This window comes from Anas platyrhynchos, chromosome 2 (assembly GCF_047663525.1).
Source record: "Anas platyrhynchos isolate ZD024472 breed Pekin duck chromosome 2, IASCAAS_PekinDuck_T2T, whole genome shotgun sequence".
NCBI classification, from domain to species: domain Eukaryota; kingdom Metazoa; phylum Chordata; class Aves; order Anseriformes; family Anatidae; genus Anas; species Anas platyrhynchos.
In genome coordinates, this window is record NC_092588.1 from 25,342,569 (window position 1) to 25,356,981 (window position 14,413).

At 38.3% G+C, this 14,413-nt stretch overlaps 1 protein-coding gene across 3 annotated transcripts in view; it reads left to right on the forward strand.

Annotated features, from left to right (window-relative positions):
* RUNX1T1 (RUNX1 partner transcriptional co-repressor 1) overlaps nt 1-14,413 on the forward strand; it is a 114,171-nt gene that overhangs the window by 18,936 nt on the left and 80,822 nt on the right. For 2 of the 3 annotated variants that reach the window (XM_027452458.3, XM_072034463.1), the window contains exon 2: nt 881-1,053. The exons of the other annotated variant lie outside the window; for it this stretch is intronic. In XM_027452458.3, the coding sequence (XP_027308259.1) occupies nt 966-1,053 (88 nt within the window). In that variant the 5' untranslated portion in view covers nt 881-965. The remainder of the gene's footprint in view (nt 1-880; nt 1,054-14,413) is intronic. 3 annotated transcript variants of the gene reach the window in all.

A 14,413-nucleotide genomic window follows, 5' to 3' on the forward strand; every position in this document is an offset into this window, starting at 1 on the left:
GCGATACATTTTTTGCAGCATGATCTAGTCCAGGAGGCAGCCTAGGCTGGATTCTCGGTTAGATGCATGCAGCTGCGGCCAGATCCTTGTGCATGCTTAACTTCATGTCCTGAAATACCTGAATAGTGGATGCAGATTGAAGCATGTACATAACTGTGTGTGCCTGGCTCTGAAAACCTTTCTGCCTTGACATAATTATGAATCCCTGAAAAGCATATTAATGTCTTGGAAAAGCTGACAGCACTGTAATATAGACTCATGCTAATGATGAAGTATTTGTGTAACCCAAATAAACAGGTTTTGTAGGTGTTGAAGTGGGAGAGAAATTGCTTTTACAAAAGTGGGAGGGTGATTTGTAAATATATTGATACCTTTTTGATCTGTCTTTGTTAAAATATGTTTGCTGTTATGACTTACAAATGAGTATAGAGTTGTGCAATTGCAAGGTCTCTATTTTTAGTAACCATGTTCATTTAATAAATGATTCTCTAGAGCTTCTGTTGAAACAGGTAAAGTATATAATATTTTATATCATATGAATGTGTTTAAAACCAATCATTTTTACAGAATTAGTTAATAGGTGTTTTCATGGTAGAATACAGGCTGCCCTTACTCTGTTGCCCTTTATATGTCAGCTATTTTAAATGGGCAACTTATGAAACAGCCTTTGTCGAAGGATTAATACAGTGTTAAAGTACTGCCTTATATTAACTAAGAAAATGTGAGTAATTGATTTAGAATGATAGCGTTTCTGTCTTCCCTTTTTATTTAAAAGACTGCTATTATCATGCAAATGAAGGGGTGTGGTACTTCAAACTGGCTGTGATATGTGCTTTTTTTTCTTTTTCTTTTTCTTTTTTTCATTTGTTGTTGTCAATAGAAAAGATTGATCTCTGGGTTGGTGAACATAATATCTGTCCCAGTCAGAAAAGGAAAGAGGAAATTAGCAGAGCGATTGGTGGAGAATGATATCTGTCAAAAGAAACACTTGGAGAGCACTGAGTTTAGTGATAGGTGACTGCCGGAAAAAAGGGAACTTTGAATTTTGTCAAGGTAAGGAACAGAAAAATATTTAATTTTGTAATGTGCATACCTGTTAGAAGTTATTTTTAATGACTGTACCTTGCCTTGTAAACTGTAATTTAAACAAAAATCTTTGCCTTTAACCTCCAAAGAGTCTGTCTAAATCAATCAAAATGTTGTCGTCAGTTTAATATCACTGAAAGAGCACAGCAATAACAATATAATTTCTCAGTGATGACTTTCCTAAAATCTTCCTTATCTTGTAAATACACATATGTAAAAATTTTAACCATGTTTATTGTATTTTTGATACCATAGGTGCTTTTCATCTGGCATATAAATATTACTTGGCTGGGCTGTAAAAAGCATAAAGTTCATTTTACTGCACTGTGATTAGGAACAGTATTTGCAACGAGGTTAAGGGACAGTTTTAATCATTTTGGCAAAATGGTTGTGTTTGTTATTCAGAGAAGGCCTCTAGTAAACTCATTGCATTGGGAATCTGTGATAAATTTAGTTGAGATGATATTGAGGATTAATACATCAGTTTCTTATGTGCAAAGATTTTTACCATAGTTGAAAAGTAAGTCTGTTATGGCAGAACAAAACTTCTCCTTAACTTACGACTGTCATTCCTGTCTTTACTGGAACTACATTTTTTCTCCTAAAATGGTGTGTCTAGATAGCAAGAAACTACCAAACTGATCTTTAGTGCTTTCCAACACTCTTGATACTTTCTTTTTCAGTGTTGGCCCAGTTTGCCTCTGACACAATTTTGATAGAGTATGATATCAAAATAAATTGACCAAGAAGTGTGAGTTCTCTAGACTCTGCTCTGGTTTGTTTTAAAGGGAACTCAAGCCTGACTGTAAGTCCCTCGTCTCTCCACCCAGCTTGGGGTCCCACGGTATTGTGTGGGTGCAGTGCTGCAAGGAGATGAAGTACAGCTCGGGGTGCTGGCAGGAGGCTCTGCCCATAGCTGCAAGGCACGACTCTGGAGCTGAGGCACTGCGCACTTTTGTGGATGTATTTAAAATAATAATAATAATAATAATAATAATTCCTATTAAAAATAAATTTGCATTCCATGAGTTCCTAGCTTATTTTAAAACAAGTCAGTCCATCTCTGAGATCTTCCTATACGTGGAGTGTGAAAAAGAATGAGTATTCTTTGCAGAGGTTCTTGTTGCATTTCTATTTTGCTGATTTGACAGTGTATAGCTTCTGACTGATTCTCCTCCTTGCTTCTATCTAGAGTCTATTTTTCAAAGTGCAAGTGTACCCCATATGGGTAGTTGTTGGTTAGTTTCGTTTGCAGTGTAGATCTTCATGAAGGATTCAAATATAAATAAATGTAAAAGTAAATATTTCATGCCTGAAGCATGCAGTGCTGGCATACTAATGGGACGTTTATTGTGGTTTATTGCTGTCAGAGCATGTGCAAGATAATGGAAATTTCCTACAACTTAGGAGAAAGGCATGTTTTCTAATACTGATCATTTTTATTAGAAAGAGGAAATGAATATGACTGAAACTCACTTCATCATTATAAAGCCCAAACGATCTTGCGTTGTACTACTGAAATATTCATAAATGGGAGTGAACAGCATGTCACCTGTCCTGTTAACCGTGGAGCAGGTCAGGCTGCCTGTATCACCTGGATGCAGGCACATCTTCATCATTTAAAAGTTATCATATATTAAACAATTCCCCTCCCTGTGCAGTCCTATCACAGCATAGCTTTATACCAAAATAAGCATATCCTCTTTGTAGCACAACTTACAGAGTTAACCATATTGTATAATTTTCACCTTGGTGATAAAGATGATCCAAAACTACTTTGTAGCTATTCTATAAAAGAAATGGCAATGTGTGGTAAGTAATTGTTAGATCTTTGGGCATTCCCATTTTGAGATTTATTTGGAATGAGGTGGCTGAGTAAGGTACCTAAATCTGGATGTATGTGTTTGTCACACATTCAAGAATTTTAGTCTTAAATGGCCAAGAAGCTCCTTGCTGAAATTTGGATGAGTGACTCGAGAGATGTGCCCAACACTCTTATATATATCTTTTGAAATCCAATGAAAAGCTTCTGTTCTGTTACCCCAGACAGCTTTGCCCTATATATTATAGCAACTTTCAGCCCACTTCCATGGATGGGTTGGCAGACAACTCCATTTCAAATGACATGGTGAAGGATTTAGGTTTCATTAAAAACAGGTAGGTCAGAGCCGAATAACTGTTCTCACAGAAATGCCTGAAGTCATCTTCATTTAATATGGACTTTGTTGTGCCCAAGAACTTTTGACTTACTATTTGAAACCAGAATGGAATAAAAAGCAAGATAAAAGGTGGTTGAACCTATTGCTTCCTTGAAGCAGTAGGCTACCTATGCTTCTGTGTTTCCTTTCATGCATACTCACCCATGTTTTGCTATTGCAATGTCTTCTTTCCTTGGTTTCCTTTTCTCTCTCTCTCTCTTTTTTTTTTAATGTTATTTTTAATTTATGTTTATGCCAATTTTTTGCTTACTTACACATCTTAAGGAGTACAACTAAAGTAATAACCCCCCCCCCCCCCCCCCCCCTTCTAACATAGAACAGATGTAAAAGGGTTCTTGGGGACGAGTGCATTATAGACACAGGATTGTCATTACCCAGCTCACAATCAGATTTTTGTCTGTTCATGTGGCGCACACCTGTGGCTGGCTGGCATTACTCTTGATTGGAGTGTGAGAGATCTTAATGAAAAACAAAACTCGGATGACAAGAAGAGACTCCATGGCGCACATGGGTTACTTCACACATCGTAAGAAAGTGAAATTCTAAGTCTGCTGGGCTTGAGGTGAGGGAGGGAGTGCGAGTGACTCTGCAAAGAGAACCAGGGCCCTGCTTATTGCTGTCTTGCAAATAATGTGTTTTTCTCAGTAGGTCAGGTTGATTTGGAACAGTTCAGAGTGGTGGCCGTTTCCTTCAGCAAACTCTCTGAGCCAGTAAGAACATACTGGGCAGGAATCCAGCTTCTGAAGTACAAAGAAAATAACCTATAATCTATATAAAATGCTGGCGGATGGGGAAGGGAGGAAATTTACAGGGAATAACTGAGTTTTAGAACAGCTATGTTAAAAGCAGAGTATATGAGCTTGTGTATGACATTTGTATTTTTCACATTAAAATAAATACAATCTTTGAGATGAACAGACTGCAGACACTCATAATAGGATGTATTTATTAGTAAACTGAGACAAAGCACTTCAGCTGCAGTTCCCTTTTCAAAGTGAATTTCTGAGTTTGCAGAGTTTGGTTTCCCTTTTTTTTCTCTCTTGGTGATGTGCTGCGGCTCTGATAACGTTAATGGGCTTTGCCCCACATGGAGCATCGAGTGTATTGTACCACTGCTCACTGATCCCAGGTCAGTGTGATGCGTGAAATCAATTTATTTGAATCTCTTTGCCTGTATAGGAATTTGGCTGCGTGCCAGTTGTTTTCATTTAATGTTCTTTGTGTTGAACACAGACAAGCAGGCATGCTTTTGTGCTCCTCTTTCTTTTGGTCTCTCTCTCACAGCCAATATTCTATTCTGTGGGTTTTCAGAAGAAGTAAGAATATGTTACCTTTTTAAAATCATTTTGTTTAAATAGTATTTAAAGAGCGTAGAAACTAGGTCAGCCAGGGAGCAGCCTGTGTAGGGCTTTCACAGAATATAGGTGGTAACACCTGCATTCTTCTGTTTCTAAAATTTTGGGGAAAAAAAAAAAAAAGAGAGAGGAGACAGGTTTATTTTTCTAATAACCAATTCTATGATTTAAATCATCTGGTCAAACAGACTCTCCAATGATGCTTAAATCAGAATATTTTTTAAAGAAGTGAACATCTGACGATCGGTTGGATGAATCAGATTTTTCAGAATCTTCTTCATTTTGAGTAATGACCTCAATGTAAGCATTAATTTGGGAATCCCTCGTCTCATCCTAGACTCCTGCCTGCCTGTTCTGCCTCCCCCAGTTAGCTCACTGTTAGAATGGCTGCCAGAAGAACAGCTATCAGAAAGTAACCATTCCTTTCCTTTTTCCTTCTTTGTGTGGGGGAAATGGCAAGGCATGTGGAACAGAGCAAGTAATTTCGCCCTTCTTAAATAGCAAAAGGAGTAGACAGCAGCAGCACATATTTCCAGGCAGATTTGTTTTAGAGCTTGGCATTGGGAGAGACGGAGAGCGAGAGTAGAGGACTCTGTTGATGCTCCAGGCAGTTCTTGCGGAAGTTGATATGCAGAAGCATGGAGCCGCGGCGCAGGGGTCAGACTCGTACACATCAGCCCCGTTTCCTTGTTTAATTACCTGAAGAGCAAAACATCCAGGCTGAGAGTGTGTGAAAATCCAGTATCTCGAGCAGCAGTTTGCCGCTCTGACATCCTGCAAGGCCAGCCCTGTCTGTCCGCAAACGTCAGGGCTGGTTCCTGACAGCGGGCTATCTCTGCCGGGCCTGGGTTCCTTCCATTCAGGAGGCATTGTGTGGAAGAGGGTTTGGTCAGGAATTTGAGGTTCCTGCCGGTTCTTCCAGCCCGGACAACACTGTGACAGATAGGCCTGATTTTTTTTTTTTTTTAAAGAATAATAATAATAATTAAAAAAAAAAAAATTGGCTCTTTTTAGTCCTTCCCTTGTAATTCTGGCATTGGTATAATACTGACTGAAACAAAGCAGGTTAACCCTTTAATATCCAAATCGACACTTTTTTTTTTCCTTTTTCTTTTTTTTCCCCTTTTATACTTCAGAGTTCTCTTTCCCCTTTCTTAACCTCTTTTATTTTTGGAGGTAAAGTCTTCCAAAGAGCAAGTTCTTTCAGACTTGAGTTTGTGCTACGCTGCAAATAAAATAAACTTTTGAAAATGTGAAAAACTTTTGCAGTTATTGTTAATGTAATCATCATACTTGGCATTTTAAATTTCTCATTTTCAGCATGCTTGGCAACATTATTTTATTCATCCCATGGCATAAAACCAAGCCAGTGTTTGTTCTGGCATGGCCTATTAAAACAGCGGTGGCAGCTATCAGCACTTCCATTCTTATTATTCATGCAATTTTCTTAGGTGTCCAACTTTGTGTTCAACTTTGAAATATTGAGGTAGAGTGGGTTATAGCCCTTGCTCGTAGCTGCTGTGTGTTGGGGTAACTCCCTGCGACCGATGGATTTTTCTCTGGGCAGAGCCATGAGTCAGGCTCTGTCACATTGGCCCTCAAGTAGAAAGTCCTCTTTGGGTATAAAGTTCCACATTACAAATGAAAGATACTGAAATATAGACAAAAGTATTGAATGGATATATATGTTCATGGAAAATTAAAATATGACTTATTGTTTGAATGATGAAGGATATAATTTAATTTGATAATTTTAATTCTCTAGTTTGTAGCACAGGGCTGTAAATAGTTGTATTGGCAGAACTTAAGGTCACAAGGTGCAAGTAGTAGAGGGAGGGTGCATGTTAATCTGGCTTTGCAGCTAAAGTTAGTGTAGCATGTGACTATTGTCTTTTATTGTTGTGGGCAGAAGCTGGTCCAAGAAAGATCTTTGTGGTTATAGGAGTGGAGAAGAGAGAGAGCTGAGAGTTAACTGTGTTTTTGTTTTCTTTTGCACTGAAGGCTTTCAGTCCAGTCTGTAGAGTTATGCCTGTACTTGTGAAGGACTTTTTCACTTGCTGATGGTTTCATTTACTTTGTAGGTGTAATCAAAATTGCTCAAACAGTAGCTTAAATTTTCCTTTCTAGTATTTCATTAGAATTTTGTAATAAAGATTTAAGGGCCCACTCTTCTTGCACACAAACATTAATGGCCATTACCAGGAAAGGGTTTATAGGGGACTCCTCATTAACAGAATGTGCCCTTCCGTGGGCATCCGCAGCTGTGAGTAAATGATAGCATAATGGGACCAAAAGAGTCATTATGATCTATTGTGCTACTAATCCTCCATCTAAGAAGGATTTGCAGGGGATGGTGCAACAAAAGAGCTGTTACAGTGTATCAGATCGATAATCGTGATCTAATAAATTCTTAAATAATCCTCCACCTTTTAGAATCAGGCCCCTTTTTCAACATGAACACCTATGCTACTTTGGTGTAAAGGGGCCTTTAAGTAAAAGTGAATTGCTTAAACATGCGGTTTTAAATCCCTTTATCCTGTCCTACTGTAAAGAAGCTATAGTTTAAATAAGAATTGCTGGTATCTATAGGATGAAAAAAGATGGTCTAAGCACTCTGATCAGTGTCATCTTCCTGCAGAGTTTGTACGTGTATAGAAAATTGTGTCTGTATAAGAGCATATATGACTTTTTACTAGTACTAATTCCAGTGTGTTACACACCCTTAAATTTTGTAGAGCTCATAACCTAATGAAGTGGCCATGGCCTAGCCAACCATTTCCCACCACAAACAGCAGTGCGGGAACAGTACAGTCCACAGACATATGGTGACAGCAGTAACCACGCTGTCCTTCTCCTCACCTGATGAGTGTCTAGCTTCTCTTGGATAGTGGCATAAAATGATGGTCCTTAATGCACAGTTGCCACCTCTAAGATCCACCAGAGATAATGGTTTTAAATCAGCCTTCTGTTTGAAACTGGGAAAAATATTTAGCGTGGGCATCTCTGCGAGCAACTACTGTGACAATCTTGCTTAAGGTAAGTTCTCGCAGATAGTGAGTCCCAAGCTAGTTTGGGCTATATTAAAACTGGCACCTTGCGTCGTGCCCAGGCACTTACTGCTGCTCTTTGCAGATGTTCTCCTAGTGTGAAGTGGTGTAATTTGCTCTTAGTAAGAAATTCCACTTCATAATCACCTCTGCATTCTTCTCTTGCTTCCCTTCTGAATGGCTACAGCTAAGCACCATGTGGAGTACAACACAATTAGATAAAATGAAATGATATTTAAAGGCCTGTGTTCCTAAACGCCCCTCCTTGTTCCTAAAGGAACAAAGATTTTGTATTTTGATTTCCCTTAGTTGGTATGGGATTCATCTGGGTCTGACTAAAAGCACAAATCTTTTGTCAGTCTGTTGTGCACCCAGAGAATGCAGTATGCTTTCTCTTCAGATTGCACAATATTTAGTGGATGGCATTTTGTAGTGGAAACTGAGCGGTATGGTATGTAGGATGGTCAGGAGATGGCCACAGGATCAAGAACGTACAGTGGTGGCAGAGAGAAGACAGGACGCTGAGCTGGAAAATGAGACAAAAATGTGTGGGAAGGTGTAACAAAGGAAACAATAGAAAGAAGAAGGAATTTTTTTTCTGTGAAAATCAGTACCTTCCCTTTGTCACTCGCAAGCAATAATGCTTTTCCATCATTAAGGGTTAAATGAGTGTGTACTGATTCAGCTATGTTTCCAGACACTGAACTGCATCAGAGCAGTTAACTTTTGGTGATCCTGCTTTCCCATTTTAGCAATTACAGGGTCTGCCAGTGGGTTGTCCTATTATAACTGTGAGAAGACTCATCCATAACCACTTCTGTTAAGACTTAATTTTCTTCATGTAAAAGGTGCCCCCTGCCTTTATGCCATTAGACCTGCTCCTTCATCAGGGAAACTTAAAATATTTGATGAGGAAGTGGCTTTCTCACCTGGCTCTGGAAAGAAAGCAATTTAGGTGGGGAAATAATGTTTAGCTGTCATAGATCTGCTCAAATATTTATTTATAGTCCTCATTCATTGCACTTTTGAAATTACTCAGTGGTTGACTGATGTAATACTAAAATAAAGGTATTAATAGTAAACAACAAACATATTGTACAGAGACACTGCTGTGATGTTACTGGCACTACTATTTATATAAACATACAACAAGACACACAGAATGGCCTGGTTTCCTGCCCGTTATAGTGGAGGCCAGCGTAAAGATTCTGCTGTCTGATTTCAGACTTCAGCTTTATTTTTAGAATGCTTATCAGATTGTTTTATAAGCACATTATCTGTATATTGCTGAATATATATGCATACATAATGTATATGTATGCATATATTCTGAATAACAACTTTGTTGAATGATGCTATTTTCTAATTTAACTTTTAAAATAATATTTTATTGAATAATGCTATTCTCTAATTTCACGTTCTTTGAATGTATCTGATGACTATTGTGGTTTGTAAATCTGTACTGAAAGTGCTCAGCAACAATAGATTCATATCAAAGCTTCTTTGAACAAAGCTTTTCTATGATTACCAAATGGAGTAAATAAGTACAAACTGATCAATATATGACAAAAGGGTAAAGGAGGGAGGTCAAGAGGTAAGAATGTTTCCATATAAAACACTTTTTTTTTTCCCCTGTTGAAAATGGCAGTATGAGCATAAATAAATGTTGTGTATTGCTGTGTATTTGCTCCACCTGGTGGATTTTCCTGAAAGTGTTTTTAATCTTTGCTAATAAGGGGGAACTGTCTTTAATTAAATACAAAACATAGCACCAAAAGTTAAGATGGCTTTTTCTACTGTAGAAATAGCATTGCAAATAGCAGATTTGGGGAAAAATAAATAAGTAAATAAAATTAGATATTTCTTTCGGCCACACTCAGGCAGTACAGTAATCTCCATGAATATGTAGCGTTCCCAAGCAATTACTGGTGACAGTTTACTCTAGGACTCATCTAGAGATTCGTAATTAAAAAGTCCAATTGTGTGGCTCGTGGGGCTGTATATGGTCAGGGAAAGTGAGGATTTGCCATGTATTCCCCTCAAGCCACCCCACAGACAGCAATTCTTGAGCCCCTCTGGTAAGAAGTAGCAGTGCTATTGGAAAAAGAGAGTTACTGCACTGAAGTGTTAGTGCTGTACATCAGCATAAAATCTGTCTGTTATTAACCTAGCTTGCAAACATTGTTTTCTTTGGAATTCTTAAGGACCCGGTTATGCTTTGATCATCTCATTGTTCTCCTTAGGTTATTTTTTTCCTTTAGAGTGTAATGGCTCCCTAACAGAAGGTGAAGTTTAGAAAATAGTGTCTCCATATGCAAGGGATTTGGAGACCTTTTTATTGTCTTTAAAAATGTCATTCATAGTCCTCATTAGCATTTATTGTTGCAAGCGTACAAGCAGAAAATGTGAAATTGGTATGTCATGAATAGCTCCACAGAGCTCTAGAGCCCTGAAATTTTGCCTGCAGTGTGGTGTGGGGCAGGCATTGAGAGAAAGCTGTCCAGATGGCTGCCAGCACAGAGCAGAGCTGCAGGTTTTTGTCTCTGGTGCTGAGAGGAGGGAAAGTTCACTGGAGCATACGCTATCACCCCTTGCGTTTTAACAAAACTAACTCGCCATCAGTCAAAATGGGGAGGTGGTGACATTGAAACAAAAGTTTTCAATATAATGTAACAGTCCTTGTCAAATGAATAAAATATGTTTAGTTAGTGTCACAAATATTGACATGTTACAAAGAAAAATGCAAGGCACGAATTTATGGCTAGTGGTAGATCCTCTTTCACACAAATATGCTCTCACATTATCTTTATTATGAAAATCCTATGCATTGAAAAGACATTGATTAGAGGTCAAAACTAGGGTTAATATACTACAGCAGGAGGAGTTTCCCTACCCATGTTAAATGAGCAAACACTCTGAGCGTCAAGTCAAAAAGCAACTGAATGCTTTAACACCCCCTCTTTATTTTTTCCTTTATTTATTTATTTTTTAATCTTAAAACATGATCTTGTTTCATCTGGACCAGGTATTGTCATCCAGGTATCTCTGGGTCACACCACTTGTGTTCTTTCTACTGTCAGTGAAATGACATCTTTAGTATTTTCTTGTGTCCTTTCAGAAATAATATCAAATAGGTATCATTTTTTTCAAAGTGCTTCAGTGACGTTTATGCGTAGCTGGTGTGGTAATTTCCTTTGAATATAAACAATGATAAAAATTAACAGTCAATCATAATTTACTTTGCACAAATTGTAGCAAATACCTTATTTAATAAAAATGCAAGAGGAAGCTTGTTTTAGCTCAGATCAAGCAAAGGAAATAGACACCACAGCAGGTACATACATATGACAGTGTCCACGTGAGAGTTTTACTAAAATGCACATGTAGAGTAAAACAGCATGCCTTCTTTAAGGACTGAAGCCTGTGTTGGCCCTCCCATTCAGAGTCAATTAATTCTCAGTAGACCCATTCTTCTCTTAGCATAGATCTTTATATATAATTTTCATTGTTTTAAAACCTGAAATACACCTGAAATATCACTGGGATTTCTGACAGCTTTCAACAAGAATGTTTTTTTTTTTTTTTTTTTTTTTTTTTTTTCCCTCTGATTAAAAAAAAAAAAAGGGCAATCCAGCTTGCCATGCTTGTCCCATTGCCAAAGGTGCTTTTTCTTAACAGATGATTTGAAATCCTTTGTAGAGGACTAATTTCTGAGTATATGGTTGAAATAATATAATTTAGTGCTTTATCATCTCCAGTGGATTTAATCCAGTATTCCTTTAGTTATGACTAGGTGTAATGTGATGAACAGTTTCTCTTAGACAATCAAGAATATTTTCTTCCCAGCTTGATAACTACAGCTTTAGGATATTACGTATTTGTGTAGGTAATCTCAGTCTGTTTCACAGAGCTATGTATGTTTTAAAGGTCCCATTTGTCTTTTTTTTTCTGAAGTCCAGAAAATCTTGCCAATAAGGAAATGCTTAGGGAAATGCTTAGCGTTATCTGGCAAATGTTTTGTGTTGCATGTATTAAGAGCTACTGTTACAGATAAGCGCATATCTCCTTGGAATATTTGAGTTCTGTTTCCCAGTGAAGAAATAGAAAATAAGTTTATAAAGAAGTGCCTTTCTTTAATAACTTCAACCCTTTTGCGACAGTGCAGTAGGAACAACAGAGGGTAGGTGTGGGGCCACAGAAAAAGACACGGTCCAGGTAGTGCCAGTGTATCATAGGTAGACTACTGTTGCATCACTGGCAGTGAGAAAGTAGCGAGCATCCCTGTAGAGGTGTTGCCTTTACTGTACTTTGGTTTGACAGTCAACCGAAGAAAGTTAAGAAAACATCCAGAAGTCGTTGTCCCTGTCCCCCCCCCCCCCATCAGCTCTACAGCTCACACATTAGGTGGGTTTGCCCTGTCAGTGGGATGCCTTAAGAAAACACTAATAGCTTCCAGCTGGGTGGAAAATCAAAACGTTTGAGGGCTGACAAAACTAGCAGATTTGAATTTGAAAGCCCAGCTAATGCCTCCATTTTTATTTACCACTCGCCCATAAAAGATTATTTTCCAATATGTCAGCCTCATTTGGTGGCCAGTGGTCTGAAAGTGAGAGTGGAACAAGCAAGCGGGGAAATCTGGACATTAGTGAGTCCGCCCTTTCAAGCTGGTGTGCCACTTTGTGGAATGGCCTCTCCTCAGGTTGGGGGGGTCCTAATGACCATTCATCAATGCTCGTTGACTGATCATTGAGTGCCTTCTCATTCAGTTTATCAAGTCTTGCACATAAAAAGTCAGAATAAGCATTATTCAGCTTTGTTAAAGCCAACTAGGAGTAAAATGCTCCATTTGAACCCATTTTGCCCTTGGTTTTTCACTTTGTTAATGCAGTCCTGCTTAAATGAGTGCTTTTATTGGGTCGGTTAGAATATCTGAAACTATTAATTCTCTTGTATTGAATAGCTGGTGGCAGGCCAGAGCAGATGGGGTAGAAAACTATTTGGTTGGGTGTATTGCTTTCAATTAGGATCAATGAGGTTTCAGCTCCTTTGAATTAACTCACTTAATACCCACTGTGTGAAGTCACAATGTATCACAACAGTCTGCTCTAAGTCGAGCGGGAAGTTGAGAAGTCCTACAGAAAAGCTTTGAGTTAAATTCTTCCCTCACTGTTAATAGAGACCTTTCATTAACTACAGATGCATTTCAGTGGACTTCCAGTCCCTGTTATTAAGCTAGGTTTAAGCAAAAGGCAGTCTCTATACTTTTAAACGGTGATCATTTGGAATTTCTCTTTTCCATCAAAGCAGTGTAATAGCACCTTTGTATCACCCAGTGCCTAAAAATCATTCTTTTGGGGGCAAATATATGAACATGGAGACTTCTGCCTACTTTTACACATTTCCAAAACTAAAGTCATTGAGGATTGTTTAAAATGATTTTGTCAAGTCTTTTGAATGATTGACAAAGGAGTTGATTTCCACTCAGCCACCCAGGAAGGCATAATGTAACAGCGTAAAGGAGCTGCCTGAAGGTTATCTTCTGTTTTTTTTTCAGTCTCTATGTATCCCTTTCATTTTGGTATTACACATAATACCAACTCTTGTGGTAGAGCAGCTTTGTTCATATGTTAAAAGCACTATGTTTCCTTTCCTTGGGATGATGGAAGTGGAGAATAAAACTGTTTTACAGAATGGACTGTCCATCCTCTCTTGGCCTGCTAAAATTTCAGGACTGGTACAAAAACTGTTATAGCAATCTTCAAGTGACTGCTATAAAAAAGGGGGTGGGATGGGGAGAGAATAAATATCCACAGATATTTATTCAGGGAGGACAGCCAAATGGGTTGCAGCCTGCCTCAGTGTATTAAATAATGAGAGGGAAAAACTATTCATGCAGCTGGCTGCTTGAGAAAATGCTGAAGTAGTCTCAGATGCACAGGCATTCTGTGAGCCCCTTCCACCAGCAGACTTCTAGGTGAGAATCTCCAGGGATCCAGGTTTTGTTGACGTGGATCAATTTAAATGGCAATTACTGTAGTCAGATAACAGCTTAAAAAGGCTTTTTACACACAGAAAAGATGCATAATCACACAGCATATGGAAGTTCAATTTCATGAGCTGTGGTCTGTGGATTTACATTGTACTGATATTAAGACCTACTTTTAAGAGTGAATATTGTTCGGTTTTATTAAAATGCGTCATACCTTTGACACGTTACTTTCCGCTGTAAAGCTGATTCAGGCTGCATCTATGTTGATGAAAGGTTGCATTTCCAACTGTGAAAATGTTATTCCTTTCATGTAGAGTACAGCGTTAAAAAAAGAAAAACAACGCAGCAGATACAATACTAACTGACTGGTTTTAAATAGTGCATCAAATAATAAAACAAAAAGAATGCTAAATTCTTTCAAGACCTTGGTGGCACAGACTTTGATTGTTATTCTCTCCATTTGCTCCCTCATGAAAGCATTCTGCCATGGAAATGTTTCCATGTTGTGGTGTTTCTCTTCAGCTGTCTGACATACAGATCCATTATATAGCACTTCATTACAGAAGGTATCTGATCAAGATGAAGAAAAGACCTGCCTCAAGTGGAGGTGCAATACCTTGTTAGCACTGGAATATTTATTGGGGGGAGAGGAGCTACTTGTTTGCTTCCCTGAAGTTACCAGTCCTGTGGAGTCTCTTAATCAAAGATTAAGCGTGG